General features: G+C 40.3%; 1 protein-coding gene across 1 annotated transcript; it reads left to right on the top strand.

Annotated features, from left to right (window-relative positions):
- The first annotated feature begins 1,757 nt into the window (after window positions 1-1,757).
- LOC310806673 (protein yippee-like 1) lies at window positions 1,758-20,969 on the top strand. Its single transcript, XM_083672863.1, has 5 exons — window positions 1,758-2,022; window positions 7,850-8,134; window positions 15,878-15,921; window positions 16,476-16,584; window positions 17,416-20,969. Exons 2-5 carry the CDS (start codon window positions 8,018-8,020, stop codon window positions 17,503-17,505), a joined length of 360 nt encoding a protein of 119 aa, XP_083528989.1. The 5' UTR covers window positions 1,758-2,022; window positions 7,850-8,017; the 3' UTR covers window positions 17,506-20,969.
- Window positions 20,970-21,238: the final 269 nt, after the last annotated feature.

The raw sequence follows: 21,238 nt of genomic DNA on the forward strand, positions 1-21,238 counted from the left end.
CGTTGCCAAACGTTCAACCAGCTGAACGTACCCCAGCTGACGTCGGCGAGTACCTACGTGGGACATATACATCATCAAACTGGCAATTAAGCCGTGCAAGCTTTCATTCTGGACTTTAAACCTTTTTCTCACAGACTACTGGTTAACTAATTACAACTTATTTAGTAACCTCCTGTTTTTGTATTAGGTCGCTGTTTCTATATAATCTCTCCTGACTGCACGATTTGCTGAAAGAGATAAAGCTGGAGATGATAATTTACAGCTAGTTTGCTTGGAACACATGGTCTTGTTTTTCCGACGTTGTCTTTTTCAATATCAAGATTCTAAATTCCATAGACACTGTCTCACTCAATTACCTGCCAAGTCGGGTCCTGGAACGCATGGAATATGAATAAAATACATTAAAGTGGCGTCACTGTCTTGGGACCGTGGCAGCGGAATGTGAGATACAGCTCAAGTGGAGAAAATTATTTTCTCCGCTTCCACAAAGGGGAATAATTGTTTTGGGTAAGTAGCCATAGCTTACTATAAATTGAGAAACAAAAACAGTTTTAATCAAACTATGTATTAGTGTTAGTGATAGTGAGTTTATTAACTTGGATGTATGAGCTCGACACTTATATCCCAATGTCTTAATTATAGCCTATACAAATATTTGGCCCATGATGCAAGTTTCATGCTTCGGCATGTTTTGCCTCTATATCTTTCAAATGTCCCATCGCGTTTATGCTACTTCGGTGGTTGACTGATCAATCACAATAAAAACAAATTTCATGCGCTCATCCAGCTAAATATCTATCTTGTCACTGTGCACTGTTTCGCATATTAAGCTGCAGTGCCATGAGATGTGGCTCAGAGAGCGTTTCAGAATCGACGCAGAATATAAACACATGACATCACCAGGATGGCTCAACTCTTTCCCCCATAGCATGCTGCTTTTCCTTACATATTTCTTACAAATGATTTGGCAATAGGTTGTATTATCACAGCAGTTCATCCGACGACAAAAAGTGTAGTTTTCCCACATGCCATAATATAAACACATAATAATATAATATATGTTTGAGTAACATAATTGCATAACAAGTCATGCATGGATCGGACGTGTCCATGCAGTAACAAGAGCATCACAGCATCGATCGTGCCAATGGGGGGAAATTTGGTCGCAATATCTTTCGATGAATGTATACATGTAGCAGAGCAGGGTGATGTCTCATGCATGGTTGCCGCGACTTTATTGTATGCATCGGCCTAGAAGAAGTGCGCATGGAGAGATGTGATCAAGATAAGGATCACCTTGAGAGTAATCGAGTTGGCTCGATAATTCGCTGCCATCTGATTATGCAACTGTCAATAAAGTGTGTTTTTCATGAATATATAGGCACTTGCACATACAGGTTTGTGATGGTCTAATTAAAAATGGGTTTGGTCAGAAATTATTTTATGTAAAATGCAAGGCTTCATGTAGTCTCTCACTTAACGTCAACATTGTGCGTGTTATCATATGTGGGCTAATATCAGTGAACACAGAGTGCATTTTAGCTTTCTCTGATCGGATGACATTCATTTTTGTTTTAAGTATAATCTATGAAGCAGCATCAGTAATTATTGCATATACATAAGATAAGAGGTTACTGCATATGATTACATATCCATGGTCTTGTATTTATTTACACATCCGGGTATCTGGCCACCTCAGCCATAGTCCCACCTTTTTTCCTCTTGTATTGGGAACTGTATGTGTCAATCATAATTGGTTCGTCCCCCCAGTGACGTCTTCATCACAAAGTAACCAGGCTGGCTGGAACCTCTCGAACACAAAGACAACAACAAAGACGATGGAAATGTACATGATTACCAACACTTAAGGGTCGTAGATCTATCATCTATGTCAACATCACTGCTGGGCACAGTGAAAATCAATAAAACGAGGTCAACCGTTACATGCTATGAAAATTATTAATATCAAGCACACCAGTCAATTTATGTCAAGCTTTCCTCTGAACAGATCGGATTCAGGTGGTGAGTATTGATAAGCAAGGAATGTGCATGGCAAAGTTAATTGAAACATATATGTTCACTTTTTATATATCTTATCTTGACAACCTGAGCAAAAGCAACGATGAGACCATAATTCATGCTTTAGCTTGTTTGTTTTGGGAGGAAAGAGATAATCAAGCACAATTTGGAGCGAAATCTGAAAGAAGTGTTAATTGCATAGTGTGATCTGTGATTGTTGTCTACGTCGTCGTGAAAGCTGTCTCCTGTTGCTGCTGCTGCCCCCCCCCCCCCGCTCTCCCTCCGTATAAACATACATTCACATGTTTTAAATATATAGATATATTCAACGGCCACTTACGTTTTACCAGCTAGTTATAAGTTTGTGTGCTCAGATGTGAAGAAAATGTTTGCTATCTATTGTTAGGCCCACTGACTAGTTGGGCCACTCTTATCTTTCCCTTCCTGTATTGGTTACCAAGACGCACGCGGAGTAGCCTTCCTTTGTTTTGAACACAGCTGCGTTGTTGCGTGCGCTTTTGTTAGAATTTCCTACATTAGCCCCGACGCTTCCCTGTTTGCCGTGGACTATATTTTTCTTATCATCTCGCATACTCATTTATTGCCATAAACATTTTGGGAATGCCATGTGAGACACTTGGTGCATGTTCTCCAGTTAAGTCTCAGGTTCCCATGCTCTTCAAGGGGAGAACATTCAGACAGGAACCTCAGACAAAGAAATCAAATACAGTGTTCAACTATATCCCGTCATATATGGCAATGGGGCTCGGTATTCAGGGCAAATAGCTTACACAAACATCCATTCATGTCTAAAAAGAGACGCAATCACACACTGCTATATTTCTTTGTTTGTCACACGCATCTGGCGAGCTTGTGTAGGACAAGGAGGGGTGTTAATTAATTCACATCAGTGATCACTGTCTGCGTCCGCCGTTTCACTAAAATATGCATCATTGTTTTGAATTCGAGTAAGTCTACATCAATCTGTTATCGGTTGAATATTTCGAAAACAAAGTGTCCGTTGCATCCTACGCATTGTCATTGTTTGTGTTAGGTAATTCCGCAAAAGCTGTAACTCAGCGACCTTCCTTCAGTTTTAGGTGCCAGTCGTTGCTTGAAACTATAAAATAAATAATTTTGTATCGTGACACACTTTGGGGACACGTGAGCCGTGATTCGCTCTACACGCACTGCGCATGTCTTTGGTATTCTATTTTCCCACCAGTCCCAATAGTCGCAGAGATATTGGTACATGTGCAATGCTTCAATTTCGCCCTAAAAACATTTGTCAATGAGTTAGCTAGCTAGATAATAGAGAGCCGAAGTCTCCACCCACCTGGTATGACGCGCTGGTACCAGAAGTATTATTATAGAGAATAAATGGGAGAAAGAGTGAAGTCTGTGTACTGGGCCTTCACTCATATACGGCTAAATGTATGCAGCTGATCACAATTTAATAGTTTGGTGATGAACAAGCATGTATAGTACGTGCAGAGACATCACAGCGACGCGGCCTCAATGGAAATGTGGTCAACAATAACAACATGTCTACGGTCTTACTTCACACTTGAGACAGACACCAGTAAAACAGCTTGTTGCTCAATTTGCAACGCGAGTGTTTCGAGGGGTAACAGTAGCATTTCACATTTCAACACCACCCGCTTTAAAATTTAAAATAAATAAATAAATCAACTTATCAGCAGAAAATGTGTCAATATAATTTTAAATTCTATCAGATAGCAATGCTTGCATGCTTTCTAAAAAAATAAATATTATACCTATGAATAGACTCATATTTCCCAATGAGTGGGCCTGGTCCATCAGATTGACCAACAATATAGTCAAGGCTGTTATTGAGGATTCTTTTTGTAGCAAGAATTTTGTAAGAGTTTAAATTGAAAAGAACGGAGTGCTGTGTCAATTGTTGTTTTGTTTGTTAATTCATATTCATAAACCCGATGCCATGATACATAGTATTGGGATATCAACAATGTGTTCCCAACTATCTTGAATTTTAAATGGAATAGTTGTCAAACCTTTTGACCTGAAACTGTTACACTTTATGGTTTATATTAACCATTTTAAGCCATTTGTGGTTTTTAATGTTTGCCTGATAGACTAATTCCTTAGTGTGTGGCAGACAGACTAATTCATATTTGCCGCTAGCAAACCTGCGGTGAGGTTACACATTTGTATTGAGCGTACACCTCCATACACTTCTGTTAGTTGCTTATGTGGAAAATTGCCTTTTTCTCTCAGCATATCGGAATTTAACCAACTTAATTAAGCACTTGAAGAATCATCATTCAATCATTAAAGAGCACGAGTTCACTCAGGCAAGTGCTAAAAAGAAGCAGAATGCATATGAATGGCATAATTTAGTCATGTTGTTCTTCTTATGCAAAGTTAATCAATATATTAACGTTTCCCAGCTTGAGCATAGTGTTTACTGTTTTTAGATGGACAAGAATGATGCCAAGAATAGCACATCCACACACAGTGTGAGAAAAGAAAAGAGCCTTTTATCGGATCAGTCAATACTCAAAGTTCAGAACTCAGAATCGGTATCTGCAATGAAAAAGTGGTATTGGTGTATCCCTAGTTTCAGATGTAAGTTTTAACCCTTTCCACACCATGTCCCCTATGGGCCATTTCCACCTGGTTTTACTATTCTTACATAAATGTCAATATTTCAAAAAGTAATGAATGTTTGATTGTTACTAGTGAATACAAAACTACCCATGTCTGAGCAGTCTTATGTTATTAACAAGAACAATTGACAGAAAAAGCAAAAAAAACGACTTATAATGTTAAGTATTTTATTGAATATATCACCAACATAGGCATGAAGGAAGCAAAATATTATTTTGAGTGTTTTTTTTTAGGTTATTTATAAACTCTGACCCAGGTGTCCCAAAGCCCTCCAAACCTCTCTGAAATAACACATCCTCCGTGGGGTCATTCATGTGGATGGTCTAACTGATGGCCTTGAACCTGGTCCTGGCCATTACTGAGGGAGTTCGGCCAGCCTGTACAGCTCGTGCTGGCTCCAGTAGAGACGGACAGCGCTGGTCCTCAGTAGCCCCATGTAGATGACCATACTCAGGAAACTGTACAGGCCTGACACAGGCAACCAAGATGTTTTCTTACCCCTTTCTGGCCCCATTCGCGTTGGTGTTTGCACAGAGGGTCTGCATCACTCGCACACTGAAAAACCACTGGAACAGCTCTAGAAGGCTGTATGTCTTGGAGGTGTCCAGGGGGTCCTTGCTGAGCAGAAAAGAAAGTGGAGAGGCATAAACATAACTAGCTGGCCACATGGCTAGCTTTATTTAGACACGCGTAAATTCTGATACCTGGCCACATATCCAAATGGAAAAACTCCACTTACACCAGAATGATACAGATTAGCAATGTTTCCTTATCGCTTTTTTATATCACTGATGCGGTCATTTGATCATTAAAAGTTGTAATGGCTTAAATGGCTATACACTTTATTTGGCTCTGTCCTGGCCTCCCACTCTAGTCATACACACGTTTTGCAAGGGGAAACGGTGCAAGAAAGACACAATCCTAGCATCTGTCAGTAACGCTAATCCGTAACTGTGTGTTAATTGCCAAAACCAATAGTAAATCATAGCAATAGTAAGAGTAGCATATCTCTGGTATATACAATCTCTGGTTTGATGTTATATTTATACCTTTAATCAGTAGCGGTAGAAGAGTGTCCTGCCCAATACTCGGTGTGTATACAAACATGTTGTTACTGGCCAGGGGTGTTTTAAGGGAATGGACTTGATTTTCACCTTTCTGTCTCTGGTTTAAATTGAAAAGAACGGAGTGCAACAGCTAATGTCTGACACTGCGAGTCCATTTTGTGGGGTTTATATTAGTATTATGGAGGATGTTGTTGTTTGGATCTCCAAACTGAATTTTGCTGCGGTGGCCAGAGGTGGCAGATTTCTGACAAACTTACTTTAAAGTGTCTTTTACAAGAGAGACCTGACCAAAATAGCAGCAGATTAACCGACAGTGAACAGACAATACCATGAAAAATTACACATTGTAAAGTTTACATTGATTTGGCTATCGTTTCTATCGGCTATCTACTTTCCATGTCCTTAAAGCCACAATCTGTAATTTGTGAATTAGTTTTTAGATCTATACATTTATGATATATTCTCATTGTTTCTTGGAAAATATTACTGATTCTCATGATACAACCCAATCATAACCCAAAATACATGTCTGTTGAACCCTAATGTTTACAAGTAACAGTAACATAAACAAACACTGTAGACTAGGCTTCAAATCCCCATTCCCTTCAAATTCCCATGTTGACGTCACAGACTGTCAGTACTTGCATCCAAATGTCTGTCTAACATCATGATGACTGTTTCTGCAATGTATTCCCCTTGGAGGGGGCAGATGCCTTTTCCTCAATTCTATGGAACACCATCAACAGGATAGAATATTGTGACCGTAAACAATGCTTGTTATTTTGCTGTTTAAGCACAGAGACCTGCTGCTATGGAATGTTTGAAACGTTTTCTTTTTGGAGATGTTTAGTTCAACTATGAATGATGAATGGTGTAAATTCGATCACCATAGGCCTACGTCCTTAAACCAGTAATGGCTAGTGTTGGAACACCTATTGTTGGCTCACTTAAGACTTTGGGTGTGCAGTCACAATTACTCCTTGCAAGAAATCTCCTTGCATCCATTGATGCTCACAACCCTGTCTTGCCGTTGAGTGGAGCACGCTTCATGTCTGCTTCCTGTTCACTTGCGGAAGCTCCTTTGTTTTTGTGATTGGTTTGTGGTCTCAGTCTGCACACTGATCTTCCTGTGTAGTCTATCTGTCCCTGAATCGAGCATTCCAGTTTCACTGTTTCAGATGTTTGGGTTAGGGTTTCCTTCTTTGCCACTAGATGCAGTGCCTTTCATTGCACATGTTTTAAAGGGGAAAACAAACTGTTAAAGAGAGATGCATGTTCCTTAACCTTGTTGAGATCAGGCTTTCCTCGTTCAGAAAATCCTTTGCAGAAAGTAGCTACAAAATGGCGGAAACCCATTTGAAATGAGTGACGCCTCGCCAAATATAAAACCAATCAAATACCTTGCTGGGGTGAAGCTCCAAAAAAAACAGAATTCAGGTTTTCTTCCATTTTCTTCAATGTTAGCATAGGCAACAACTCTCAAATAGTCCTACCTGGTTGGAAAAGACTAGACTGTTCTAGACTGTTACCTAGGCAGTCATATCCTCTCTCCCCTCCCTAGAACCCTCACACTGGATGAGATTCGACTCGTTTCCTCTTGGTAAACACACGCCTTTTAATCAAGGAAAAACATGGGAGAGATGCAAGTTTGCTGAGTTATGTGATAGGACAAATACTTTATCAGAGCATTCTGTGGAAAATTATTTTCCTTGTGAATTTCACTTGAAAAGGCCATGTTCATGGATCCATTGTGCTTTTCAGGTACAAAGTCAATCTTATCAAAACATTGCTCACAACTGTTATCCTATATGGATAGACTTCCAGTGGAGATACTAGCGATTTGTAATGTTCAGACATGTTACCGATGCTGCCACTGCACTTGCTTGGGTAAAGGGTTCTTCTGATTGATCAGTCAGCGAAACTTCATGGGGCAGGGTACCGGACACAGATTATGTCCTGCACTACATCTCACTTCGAATGGAGAAATCCAATGGAAATGCTTAATTGTCCAGTATTGGGCTCAATCTTGGTCAGGGAAACTGACCTCAAGTGTTTTAAAGAAAAATGTCCTGCTCACTAACGTAACCGGTGTCTTGTCCTGTCTTCCACAGGTGTCATTTTCTCCTGTGGTGTTTGTGTGGAGCCTGCCACACACCCACTCCAGAACAACGACGGCTTTTGCTTGCATCTTCCAGTGTTTCTTCTGTCAGCAAGTACAGCAGAGCTGCAACTCTTCCAGTGCCAGCCCTGACACCAGCGAAGAGCCCTGCCCCAGTGACATGGTGAAGATGACCAAATCCAAGACGTTCCAGGCCTATCTGCCCAGCTGCCACCGCACCTACAGCTGCATCCACTGTCGGGCACACCTGGCAAACCACGACGAGCTCATCTCAAAGGTGGGTGGAGCCTCTACGGTGCAGATGCTGCACGTATTAATTTAACAGGCAGACATGGCATGTGCATGCAAACAAGCTAAACATGTATACATACAAATATGTGTAATAAAACGTATCACACACACATGAGGAAATGGAGATCTACACCGTTCATAACGTGGATTGTGCTCTTGTTCTATTTGATGTACCTGTTGCGATTTCTGTTTTGTTTGATTCTTATCAATATATCCAGCAGAACTCTGCCCTCAATCTTACTGGTGTTTAATGTAATGGTGCAGTTACAAAATGCTTGAATCAGTTGTGAAATTGTTGCATTTGCAAACTCATTTGAAAATAATTTCCTCACAGAGTAACATAAAAGTATGTTGATTTGACTCTCACCACTTTCATGCTGTCAAAAAATAAACTAGATTACAGTACATTGGGTCTCATTCATCAAATGCGTGAATGCACACATTTGACCGTTTATTGTTCATAAGCTTCCAATTCCAATTTTCTAATTTCAAGAACATTTCAGGTTTATCAATGTTTTCTTATTTCTAATTTGTTTTTAGGACTGCACAATATTTACAACTGCTTGAGACCACTCATTTCTCCACAAGGTCTACAGTTGGCTGTACTTTCCAATAGAAAATCACGCTTGTAAGCTGTGTCATAGTGGTTGCTAGCCAATAGCATCCATGGGAGAATGATGCGGTGGTGTCAAGTTTCAGAGCTGTGGGAAACTGCGCCTGTGTAATCCATGACACTCCCTTGAAACAAGTTGTTTTTCACAAGAATGAAAATCTGTCAGTTTCATCATTTTGGGTACATGTAGTCATGACATATTAATTTAACTAAAACTGTGGCTGAATGTACAAAACGGAATAAATGGCTGCTTGGAACTCTGGTTTTAAAAAATCAGTGTAAAAACCCTTGCATTTAGCAGTTTCATGGAGAAGTGTCCACCAATGGCAAACTCAAACGTGCTAAATATGGGAAAACGCGTTGTAAGGTAATGACCTTCATCATGGACAAACGTCCCACAAAAGAACCAATGAGACTGATCAAAGTACGAATGTATATGTACACATTTTCCTTGAATCTCACATAGGATTTGCGTATGACTGTTTTATAAGAGCAAATGTACCAATTATTTAATAACACATTTGATGAATGAGAGCCACTGACTCTAGAAGAATCTAGAGGAGTCAATATGATGTGTTGACAATTAAGGGAATGACACTGTGCTTAGAACTGTGCTCTGAACCTCCTTTCCTTGGTACCAAAGCTATCACTCCAGACACCTAAGCTGATTATTCAAAGGCAAAGATGATCCATCCATGCACTTGCCCTATGCTTGTCAAAATCAATTAGCATCCCGCATGCTAGAGTGATAGGCACCACACAGCATACTGTACTAGTGGTAGGTAGAGGTGGTTACTTATGGACACTGGTGCTATTTGGCTTATTTATGGAGAAGATCCCAGACTATCTTGGCTATATTTGTAGAACCCCTGTCAGTTTGAAAACAGTTCCCAACGTAGGAGCACTTTCATCAGCTGTGTCCATTTTACAAACCTGCATAGGCAAAGCTCTCTGGGAAAGAGAAAGAAACCTTGATGAATGGCTTCATAGTGATGCATCATTGAGGAATAAGGATTCTATAGGAGAGAGATTTCTGTGTGAGCATAGACGTTGGTGCCCTCAAGGTCACAATCATTAAGGTTCAACATGTTCAAGGTTTTTTGTTAGGTGTCAGGTCACATATTTTGACGTGGTTATTCTTGTCTTGACAATGGAAGAGGAATGTGAGTAAACCAGTAGCACCAGACAGCTTCAACAGGATTATGCAAATAGAATTAATGCAAGGCTCAGTGGTGGCATGTTTCAGTGTTTGTATTCATAGAGTTTTCAGCATTTGTATGTAGGTGTGAAGTTAGTCCATTGAGTGCCTTGTTTACCAAGCTAATGCCATAAGGTCACTCTTGAAAAATGAGGTAATTAGCCAAAGCAATCCCCTTTGACTATAATTGGATCCACTTCAGACCTTCCTTGGACAGGTAGCCGTCCTCTTGTGTATTGAGTACAAACCCTCGGCAGGAATACAGTTTCATGCCACTGTAGGAAAGCAAGGCATGAAATGGTAAATAATAATACAGGGTGCCGACACGGTTAATGCAACTGTTATTGAACATCTGTCAGCCAGCTATTCAAAAGGCCCAATTTTGACAATGCAAAAGGAATGCAAAACTCATTAAATGAGACTGCAATGTTACATATGCTTGTAGAGAGAATTGTTTTAAAGCCCTTTTAAAGCCCTTAATAACCCTATTTCACTATGACGCAATCTTGTAAATAGAACATTATTTTGTGCAACTTATGAGATTTAGCGATTTTTATTATATAATATATATAAAGCCATTTAGCTGATGCTTTTATCCAAAGAGACTTACAGTGGAGTGAGTGCATCGTTTTTTGTATGTTTTTTTGTTCGGGTCCCAGCGTGAATCAAACCTTTAACCTTAGCATAGCTAGGGCCATGCTCTACCAACTGAGCCACAGATGATTTTTACGTCTCTGTGAACTAAAAATGGAGGTAAAAAAAATAAAATAAAATGTACAGTCACCGCAACAAAAACAGTTCAGTTTTGTCATTTTATGAAGGAAATTCATTTTTTTTCTCTATGCTAGTTAGCAGCATTTACCCCACCAAAGTGCATTGTTTACACTGTTACGTTATAGTGAAGGGTTATTCTGCAACCTTTAATTCTGCAATGTTTCGTTTTAATTTTTTTAAGGGAGTAATTACAATGTTATCCAACTCATGAAACAATGTTGTATTATAAACAGTGCTTTATTATTATGTTTGTATGTTACCAATTTCTGAATTCCTTTTTACCTCAAAATCGTCCAGATCACCTTACGAACGTGTCGGCATGTGGAAACAGCTTCCAAATGTATTCTGTAGATCAAAAGCTAGGTATTGCTAGTTTGAGAATTGGTTTCTGAGTTACTGCCTGGTTTGTTTACATCCATAAGCTCTGCACTAGGATATACATCTATCACTTGTGTTTCCTAACGTGCATCATAGCTTAGATGTGCCTTCATGGAGTTCTTCATTCAGACACATGACTTCCTGGTCTGATAAAAGGCTATTTCTCGCTTCTTTGCTCAAATCTTTTTATATTTTCTACCTATTTAGATAACAAAGACCACTAATAAGTTGCTGTTGAGTCATGGTGACAAATTGGTGGAATTTTCCTTTAAGGTCACAATCGCCATCATGATGATATAAATCATGATTTCTCATCCAACTTCTATTGTGGCTATCCTCATCATCACAATGGCCAACACCTAGTCTATTTATACCCTCTCTGTGCTCTTCTGCTCTTCCTTGGCGTCGGTGCACCGCAGCCCCAGGCCTCAGCATTAGCTCCCGTAAGCCGATTATGTCATTGGGGAAGATGACACCCTAAGCCTGGTGTTTTCCACTACGTGCTGCCAAAGGCCTGTCCGTCTAAATTCAGAAACAATTTGTTTGGGATCCGATGAGAAATGTGCTAAGATACCCTTGCATCAAAGTGTACCTGCAAGGCAGTGTAGCCTTGAGATTGGAAGGGAAATTGTGACTCTATCAAATTCCATGAGTGTCTGCGCTTGTTTAGTTTAGTCTCCCATATTGATTTGGTGTATGCTGATGTTCTACCAAAGAGATGTTGTCAATGCAGTTAATAGACATCATGCCTTATGCAGTTGTGCCAACAACTGTCCATCTGGATCCTCAGGTCATTGGTTTAGTGCTATTTGCCTCATAACACTTAATTCATCTTCTCTCAACTGTGCATTTACAATACACTCCAACACACTCATTGTATTCCGAGGCTGGCTATTGGCACCTATGACAACTCGTGGCTCCTTTGAAAAGCTTATATAGATGCAGAAATGTACATGAAAACTGTTAATGTTAACAATGCATTACAAACAGGTAGTTCATAGAGAGTTTTAGTCTAGTTTTCATCACATATTTTTCAACAGTTAAGGCATACAGTAGTTTTTGACATGAGTTTTCACATTTGTGGTTATGGACAGCTGTAATAAAAATCATCCGTGTGGAACCGACCCTCAGTAACCAATCTCACAAAGGGGGAAGCTCAAAGGGTGTCGGAGCTCAGTTGCCCTTCTAAATAGCAGAAAGGAGCTCTTGGGTCAGGTATCAGTTCACTCTCGCTCCCCTCTAGCCCTGCACTAGATCCTCAAAGCCTGCCAAGAATTGGAGCAGCGTAAAGAGAGGATTAGCCTGCTCAGCGCGGACTAGTGTGGAACGTGGCATGGCACCCCACCCGCACCCGCCCCCGCCCCCGCCCCTTCCCTCCTCTCTAACCCAGGCTCCAGGGCCAGGGCACAATGCGGGCTAATTTTGAAAATGCTAATCAATAGCACCACGACCGCCAGTGGTAATTAAGACACGCTTTGACCGACCAGTGTATGGGATCTTTGGACCCTTTTTTTTGTCAAGATGATGGTGATTAATGCAATGAGGAGAACTGGGTGGAGGTCTGCGCTGCAATAGTCAGAAATGTCATGGAATTTGCTTCTCATTCCCTGTCATTCCAATTGTATCTCCTCAAGGTTTTCTAACTCAAATTCATACCATCACATGTCTGAGACTGGATGTGCACTTTGGGATCTCTGAGGGACTAACTGACTTTGTGAGACACATTATTTGTGGGGACCTACTAAAACGCTTAATGTGGGTATGGCTTAAAGTGGATATGGTTTAAAGCAGCAATCTGGGATTCAAACAACAACAAAACGGTCAACCTGTCACTTGTTTTGGTAAACAGCTGAGTGCTGGGGCTGGAGAAGTGTAACGACTCCCAAATTCATAGACAGAGCTATAGATGCAAGGTCTGACCATCCATGAGACCAAAATGATAGTTTTAACCTCTTTCGAAGCTATACAGTGTTTGTTTAAAAGCTTATATTTTGGTTCCTGATGGGGAAAGACAGTTGAACTAAACTCATGAGGCATTTATAAGTTATATTCTTCAAGAATCAATGGCTATATATTATTAATTTAAAAGTCCAAACACTGATGTACTAATCCCAGATTGCCCCTTCAATGACATAAAACTAAATAGAACATTTAGAAAATAAATCCAGGAGTAGTTGATCCATAGCATGTCCATAGCATGTCTAAAAGGCCCCTTTATGTAAAAAACAACAACAACAACAACAACAACAACAATAACAACAGCAACATTATGTTAAGTAGCCACATGCAGAGAGAGAGATGACCCACTACTTGGCTGGTTGTTTTGGAGTGTTTACATCTAACCTTGTTTAATTTACCATTAATTTGCCATTTGTGTGTAGGCTAGAAATATTGGCAATTCCTAGATAACTTTATACAGCCCTTGTAAATAAAACCAAATATTGGAGAGTAGCTGCGGTTCTGTGCTCTGAAATAGGCACTCGGACAGTCAGTCCGCTGAGATGTTCTGGGGACAAGATGCTCAAAAAGTCTCAGATGAAATCTCTGAACGTCCAAATGATGCGGTTAATGGTTTTTTGTGCGGTTAAGGGGTGTTACCCAACAGTTTAACTTGGAATTGTTGCTCAGCTCTTGAGCAACACTGTAGAAGCAAAAATAGACTGTGTGTGTGTGAAAGAGGTAAGGGCAGAGAGAGGGTCATTTTGCAAGTAGTTAATTTGATAGTTAGGCCAACTGGACCATCGATGTGACACCCCTGCAGTGTATCACTGGGGGCTCTCTCCCCCTCTCCTTCCCTGGCTCTGTTGAGTGAATGTGTCTGCCACTCTGCAGGGACTGACCTAGTTCCCTCAGTCCGAGCTGAAGGTTGCCCTCCCTCGTGTCCTCTGCTTTTGGTTGTGTGTGTGTGTGTGAATGAGAAAGAGGGGAGACAGAGAAAGAGAGCGGAGTATAAAAGAGAACTTGAGAATAAGAAGGGGCATCTTTCTCTGAGTCACTTTGATGACATTACTCCTTATGTTGCTGAAATACCAATATCAAAACATCTTTAAAATCTAACAATGTTCTTGACACACCTGTTGAAATAAGCTGGTGAGCTGAGCATTTGGGGTAATGTAGTCCTTTGACAACTGCACTGCTTTTTTATGCTGTCCTAGAGCGCTACATGAGCTTGTGCGATCATGTGCTGTGGGCAGCATAGGCAGCTGATGGCTTTATTAGACAGCATTACACTTGGTGGCCTCAACCTCTGCCTCAGCCATAGCCTTGGCTTTAGCCACGGTGCTAATTTGCAATGGAAAAAGCAAAGCCGATTGGGGACTGTCTGTCTCACAGTTTTGGCTGAGGTTGACAGAGCTAGAGATACAGGCTGACAGGCTTATGTCCAAGGCCCCTGTGTGGGACTGCTTCTTTACACGGACATATACATTCATAAATACACAATACACAATATATAAATGAGGTCCAGAGAAATTATTGACCAGGTTGTTTAGCTGGGAGTAAGAGAGGTACAATCTCTAGTTTTTGTTTGTCTCCCCTCCACACACATGCTATGTCCAAAGGCTACTACTCTCTTCTCATGCTTAAGGTCTGCACTATTACTAATGCAGAGTATTGGACAGCAAAGGAGGCTAATGCTATCAGAGTGCTTTTAAAAGCAGTGGGTCAAATTACCTGTCTAGGAAGGGCAGGCGGGTAATACAGCAATCCAATACGACCTGTTGATGAGTATTTAATGTTGTGGTAACTTGGAACCAACCTTGTCTTAAAACAAACTGCCCACATTTTTGCCCACTCTCTTGATAAACAGATAAATTGAAACTGACACTCCACAAGTTATTGTCACTGGGCAAGGATGGGGAGTTCAGACAACAGGGTAGTTGTGTGTAATACATTCAGACATAAATCCACATTCAGGCACTCGTGTGAATTGCAACTTAATAAGCCTTTATTTAGTGGGTTTAGAATATTTAAAAAACACCAACTCCTATCGGCTTACATCTTTGTCAGGGTGTATGGACACAATGAGGTGTAGCCCTGGATCAGTTAAGTAGCCTTGGAACACCTGTCTCTTAGTGAAAATTGCCAACTTTCCCTGAACAAGTTTGACCTTTTGCTTTCAGATCATAATATCAATTTGACATCTTATTTGCACTTGCACTTTGCACTTCATTGAGTAGAGTACAAACTCCTCCTGGTCTAATTAATGTTAGCTCAAATCACAGAGAGAAGATGCTCAAACCAAAAGTTTAGTGTCAGGTGTGGTCAATTGAAACTCATTGTGTACATTGATACTTATTGCTACTTTTCATACCTGTTACTCCTGCCAGCCCACACCTTCTCAATTTATTTCCTTGATTTGACTTGTTTTATGTTATATAGTAGACTGGGAACGTGTACCTGTCTGATACTTTTGATTGGTGATGATGACATGTTGTTTGATGGTCTTAACTAGCTAGCAGACAAACAGACACAAATACAGTACAGACATATTGGCCTGTGGCCAAAATCCTTTAACCAGTCTAGTAGGAAGGGACTTTGTACATGCTTTCAGCACCCCCCACCTCTCCCCTGAAGGTTACCTACCGCCCAGGCAAGCTTCTGTGTGGGAACCTTAAACAGCAGGAAAATGTATATCAGTCTCCTACTGGGAGGGGACTGCCCTAGGGCTTGAGTGCTCACATTGTACCACACTGTGTGGATCCCCTTGGCTTCACGTGGCTCCTTATTGTCATTTGACGTGCATTCTTTTCTCTCTCTCTTTCCAGTCATTTCAAGGCAGCCAGGGGAGAGCCTACCTCTTTAACTCAGTGTAAGTATGAGCCCCTGAGGTTTGATAGTCTTGATAGTCTTGCTCAGGTATTTAAATATCTTACTTGAAAATTGAGTAGATTTTGAAACCCCACACAAATAGGGGTTATACATTTGAGTAAAAATAACGATACAGTAGGATTTTCACAAGGTTCATAGTGCTATAAACTCTGCTTGTTGGCGGCACATGCATTGACACACTTAATGCAATGCTGCAAACACGCCAAATGTTATCTAGCTACAATATTATGATAATTCCCCATAACAATATCTTTTCACTGAATTCTCAAGAGCGTTATGAAAAATGCCAAAATGAAACTACAGAGATAAAGATTAGACAGCATGGGGCATTTAATGGTATCGTGTGTACATGTAGAAGGGTATACCGATTCTGATCCCAGCTTGCCCACCACTGGTATATCACATTAGCAATGACACAATTTACAACAGTGATGTCATATCCAATCCATATCAATACCAATATCAAACATGAACCACCAAATCAGAAATGTGTTGTGGTCTGATGTTTGTGGTCTCTCTGTCTTGCTCCCTCAGAGTGAACGTAGGCTGTGGGCCGGCTGAGGAGCGGGTCCTCCTTACGGGTTTACATGCTGTAGCGGACATCTACTGTGAAAACTGTAAAACCACTCTAGGCTGGAAATATGTAAGTTGCTACTCAAACTTACTTTGCACTATACTAGCCAAAGTCCTGCTGTTGTGGCTGATGCTCAGAACTTCACTTTTGAGCTTTGTGTGTAGTGGTTATTTGTTGCTGTGGCTAGTACACAGCAGTATTTGTTAGGAATAAAAAGGTCACTGTGGTATTTATTATGTCTGTAGTTGTTTCAGCTGTGCTGATAGCTCTTGTGGCTAAATTAGGGTTGTATTTTGTCTAGAACTTTTAGAAGCAAGTGAAGTAATTAAAGTGTGAGAGGTTTGCTCCAGACAGCCAGTCTAGTACCTCTGAGAATCCACAGTGATTAAATGTCATGTCGTTGTGGAGAGGCTTGTCCTGGTAATTGTCTGACATGACTGGGAGATTGTATTCCTTTTAAAATGACTGTTGTGATGAACACAAGGTCAAGCAGGCATAGATTACATCATACAACACTAGCTCATTCATTTTGAGGCATTTAACTTAAATATTTGGGGAAAGTGTCAACTCAACAATGGCATTACAAGCATAAGTTGAATTATGGTGTGTTTGTGACCTAGATCCCTCTCATGTTAGTTTTAGTATTCTTTAATGAGAACCCATTTTTCTGTCAAAAAACTGAACTCACGTTATTAAAGTATAAAAAATACTAAAATCTACATGGCTAATTTGCTTGGAACATAAACAAAGATTGGGTTTGTATGAATGGGTACAAAATTGAGTGAATGAGAAATTGAAGGAATTGAATGAGGAACTCTAAAGCCATTATGCACAAGGTCACATGAGTTGGAGAAGCACAAGTATTAATGTCATGGTGTTCTGCTTTGTCCCCTGTTGCAGGAGCATGCATTTGAGAGCAGTCAAAAGTACAAAGAGGGCAAGTTCATCATTGAACTGGCACACATGATCAAGGACAACGGATGGGAGTGACCTTCAGGACCTGCTTGCCTTTTCGTGACCTTTGAGCGCTCTGTATCGGACTTCACAGAGCAACTACCACCATCAGCCGCTGTGCCCCCCCCTCCCTACTCTCCTAACACAGAAACACACACACACGCACTCCCCGCTTATTGTGAAATTGAACAGAATGATGAAAAAAATATCTGAAAAGACGAACAGCTCAGCGTTTGTGTCACAGAGATCCTCTCATTACCTTCAGTGAAGATCATGAGTTATTTTTACCAGCTCTGGAAAGCTTGGTTTGACTTTTCTCTTCCGTCGTACAGGCTTACAAGTGTCCGTGTTGACATAGCAACCACTATGTAAAAGGAGAAAGAGAGACATTACCCAGAAGACGTGTTTCTTTTGACCCTCTCTTTCTCCCATGAGCCGGGGAAGATGAGTTGAGGTGTTGCGTTTTTTTTGTTGTTTTTTTTATTTTATTTCATCTTTTGGGTTTAGCGAGAGACTTCTATTGGCTGGCAGATGGATGTTACTGGTTAGCATTTCTTCCCTTTTTTGTTTGTTTGGTCTGTCTCTGCCTGTGGCTGAGCATGCTTTTCTTTGCAGTGTCCAAATGGGTAATCGCCGAAGGTTGGGGGTGGGGGGAGGTGGTAAGATATAGATTTATGTAGCAGCGCCTCGCTTTTTAAAGGCAGGGAGGGGAATGGGTGGGATTACAGTGACGTGGGGTTCTTAGTACCTACTATGTTCTCCCTATGTTATCTGTTTTATCGTAAATCTTTCTTTGTTTTTTTTCCGTTCTTCTGATGACTTCACTGTGCAATCTATGGGACATCCCGGTACCGTACTGCGCCCAAAAAGCATCAACAGCAGCACCTGGTGCTTTGTCAGATATATATACAACTGTAGTGTTTTATGAAATAGCATTTGTGGCTGGTCCCATTTTGCGGCAGTACTATAGCTAAAAAAAAATATTATAAAAAAAACGATAGCAGATTGAATGCGCTGGACAGGAGGGGAACCCGACGCCAGTGTCCACGTGAAATAAATCCTATTAATGTTTTGGCCGATTACACCGATGCGTCATCATGTGTAACAATGAGAAACAAACCATGTACATGTATATATATTTATAGATATGTGAGTATGAAATATATACATATGTATGGACATCAACTCTCATGCATACATATATACATATACTCTATGTATATATGCATGTCTGCCTGTGTGTGTTTGTGCATTACGTAATGGCATACTCGAATGCAGTTACTTTGTTTGCACTTTGCAGAGGCCTTTGGTTCATGAGTTTAGAGGCAAAAGTCTGTCTGCTGTGTTTCCCCATGTGTCTGTCTATTTGTCTGTCTTTTAAGGCCTTTTCATTGACGATTGAAAGATTGTATAAGATGCTTTGAATGAAATTCGGGGTTGGGTGTTTGTGTTGGGCTTGATCATCTCCCTACAGTTATCAAAATTCTGCTGCTTGTTTATTTAAGTTTCACAAATCTGCAATCCTATATCAAGGGTACCGTAGGGTTTGCCCCTCAATCTGATTCGCTGTAAATCGGCACTAAGGCGATCACTTTGCTTATTTTTTCTGTAGCACTCATCAAAGCATGAACATTATATTATAGTATATATTTGCAATACTTTGCTGCTATTTGAGAAATGCAATTCTTGTTCGCATCCCTAGTCTTATAGTTAGATGTTTTGCACCTAATTCCAGTCCGAGAGCCTGAGAATGGTCGCTTTCTTTGTAATGTTCTCCTTGTTCTTTGCCTCTAAGCAGCATGAATCTTGTGCCTCTTCAAAAAAATAAATGAAACTCTTCTCCTCTGTTGTGCAGTGCATAACTTCGAAGCCATGCGTGAAATGATAGACTCACCCCCTCCAATCGAGTATACCTTCAAAACACACTCTTCACCAAAGCCTCATAGAGCTCTGCCTTTGTTTGGACGAGAGACTACCCAAACCCAAATCTATCAATATATTTTCTGTCTGAATTATAACGGTGAAAACCGAAAGAGTTGCCGTTGTTATTTACATACATGTATACATACATATATGGGTGGCTATTGGAAAAGAGTTTCAAAAAGTTAGTTGGCAAAAGGAGGGATGGATATGGTGGGGGAGGGGCTTGTGATGTAGCTTTTAATTACAAATAATCAGACCCTGATATATATTGGAGGAGTAGCAGGAAGGGTTGGGTGGGGCGGGAGAGATTTAGAATCAGCAGTGTTTGCTTACATTGCCGACAAGGTCAGTCAGGTCACATGACCTTTTAATCTGTAAGACAATGACAATGCAAACCCTAATTAGTTAGAAATATCTTACTTGAAGATAAAAACAAATACAGTTGCGACGTTGTCCCTGTTACCGTTTTTTGTACATAAAATAACATATTTAAGGTTTTATACATATTTCTACTGGGTTAGTTTCTTTACTTCCCCGACTTGAAGCACTTTTGTTAACTGTACCTCTGGCTTTGCGTGTGAGTGTGTGTATGTGTGTGGGAGCGTCTGTTTTTGTTACTTCTCCTCATTATGTTGCATTTTAGTTTAACTGGTTTTTTTCCCTCAGTTTCTTTTGCTGTCTCTTCCAGTGATCTGTGAGCTTGATGGCCGAGTAAAAGCTTCTTTTGGAAAAAAATATTTCTAAATGTTTTTCTTTTAAGATGATTTTACCCTGTGTATTGTTTTGTTTCTGTGGATCGAGCCCATTTGAGGGCCAATTGTTGGGACTCTGCTGAGTCATGTAGGGGTAGGGTGAGCTGGATTCTCCCACCAATACGGGAGAGTGGTGATCAGGACCGTTTCCCAATCACAGTCAATCTCCTGTACACTCTCACAAAAAACAATTGCCAGTGTCACTGTCAGTACATACCAAATAAGTACCAGGTTCTACAGAATCAATGTCATTGGTCAATCAGACGGGCTCCAGAGATGCTGTTTGCTACAAGTTTCTGTCTCCTTGAGATCAACCTCTTGGGGGGGAAAAACCAAAAATCAATCCATGCCCTGTCAAGTATGACATTTCAGTAATTGTGTAAAAGGTTTTGAATTGTTCTGTATTCTGGACTTTTACATATTTCAAAGACAGCCTACAAAAGATATTGTTAAATATTTGCTGCTGAAGACGATTGTTTACTCAGCTATTATTTTGACACTGGCTACAACCTTCTTTAGATCTGTTTATGTACAGTATAGATGTCACTGAGAGGACATTAGTCAAGGGTAAGATAGGTATACAAAGGAAAAGATTGTAAGTTTTGAAGTTCTTTTCTTAGGACTGTTGAAATATAAGGTCTAAAGCATGTTGTATTTATAATGGCTATATTGAGTCGTGCCTGTTTTTTCTTTTATTCAAAGCAAAAAATTATATATGCTTTTTTCTTTTTACTTGACTACATTGCTTTGCATTTTGTCTTAGTAAAACATGTCACATTTGTCTGTTTTCACTGTATTGTAAACTATCAGATATCACAATAAACTTTAAATGGCATTCGATTGTGGATTGTGTGACTTGAATTATCTCATTAAATTTGGGGTATTGATATAGTGATGCAGGTGTATTAGGGTTATAACCTCGATGATGGGCTTGTCGACACCTAGTCTCTCTCGACAGACTCGGTGCACTCTGCACACTCCACAGTCCAGTCTGTCAAACACAGCTTGTTTAATGGCTGTTGATGTTCAAAATGAAATGACTGACAGGTTGTAGCACCAATCAGATATCCCCAGCAAATCCTGTTTTGAAATTA

This window comes from Argentina silus, assembly GCF_951799395.1.
Source record: "Argentina silus genome assembly, chromosome: 7".
Classification (NCBI taxonomy): Eukaryota; Metazoa; Chordata; class Actinopteri; order Argentiniformes; family Argentinidae; genus Argentina; species Argentina silus.